We start from the raw sequence: 1,037 nt of genomic DNA on the forward strand, positions 1-1,037 counted from the left end.
ACTTTTGTTTTTTCAGGTTCTTCCAGTTTACAAAGTACTTCTACATTCTTGTCTTGTTTGTGGGAAATGCTTCCAGTCAAATTTTGTTTCGGCATGCCAAATTTTTTTGTTTCTGCGGAGGGATCATAATAACATGATCAAGTACATAGTTCCTAGGATTACTGTGACAGCAACTGCTAATATAAAAGTCTTCCTTTCTCCCTTTAGGAATAGCAGAAGGATGGATACAGCTGTAACAGGAATAAAAAGAACCAGAAAGAACATAATCAAATAGTTATTCATAATTATAGTATATTTCCATGCACTGAAGAGTCTTCGGAGTTTCTTTGTCGTTGCTTCAACTTGTGCTTTAATCCATGATGCTGGTAATGGCACATGTGTCCCAACCTTAGAATCTGGTTTTGCGCACTTCCCACGCTGCGCAGTTGTTTTCAGTGGGCCTCCAATAGGATTAACGGGCCGTGCATTATTCTGCTCTGGTGTGTGCTTATCCGTTACACTCTTCACTTCAGTTCGTTTTGGCGTCTTTTCCTTCTGTTCACTTTGTGCACCATTCTTTGGGGATTGCGGTAACGACCCTTCGTCACCAACCTTCGATGTTGGTTTACCGGACTGTCCTGGCTTCTGCTTCGATGCGACTTTTGTAGGTGGACCCTTACCAGGACTGAGGAGCAATGTATTATGTGGTGGTGGTGCTTGCACATACACCTCAACCGTTAGTAATCTACTGATCCTCACACCGACAGTGTCATGTTGCTTGGCCGAATGTTTCCATGATGTGCCGAATTCATTTACCTACCATATAGGAAAAAACGGGGGAAGGGTGTATTTGAAGGGTCATACATTACACAAATAGTAGTATAAAACAAGTGAAGACAGCAGAAAAGGGTTTTTTCCATTCGCACGAAATAGTATAAACGTTAGTCACAATGGATGCGACAGTTATTAAAATGTAGTAACGGTTATCATACGTGGTTGAGACATTGCCAGGAGCCCAGAACCGAAAGGAGTATAGAGGTTGTCGCACGGAATATCAT

The 1,037-nt window shown here is 41.9% G+C and overlaps 1 protein-coding gene across 1 annotated transcript; it reads right to left on the minus strand.

The window, feature by feature from the left end:
• Window positions 1-123: 123 nt before the first annotated feature.
• On the minus strand, window positions 124-1,037 carry AK88_05236 (uncharacterized protein; the record flags this gene model as incomplete). The annotated part of the gene is made up of 2 exons (XM_012482838.1): window positions 124-795; window positions 972-1,037. 2 exons carry the CDS (start codon window positions 1,035-1,037, stop codon window positions 124-126), a joined length of 738 nt encoding a protein of 245 aa, XP_012338261.1.

Source organism: Plasmodium fragile, assembly GCF_000956335.1.
Source record: "Plasmodium fragile strain nilgiri unplaced genomic scaffold supercont1.106, whole genome shotgun sequence".
NCBI classification, from domain to species: domain Eukaryota; phylum Apicomplexa; class Aconoidasida; order Haemosporida; family Plasmodiidae; genus Plasmodium; species Plasmodium fragile.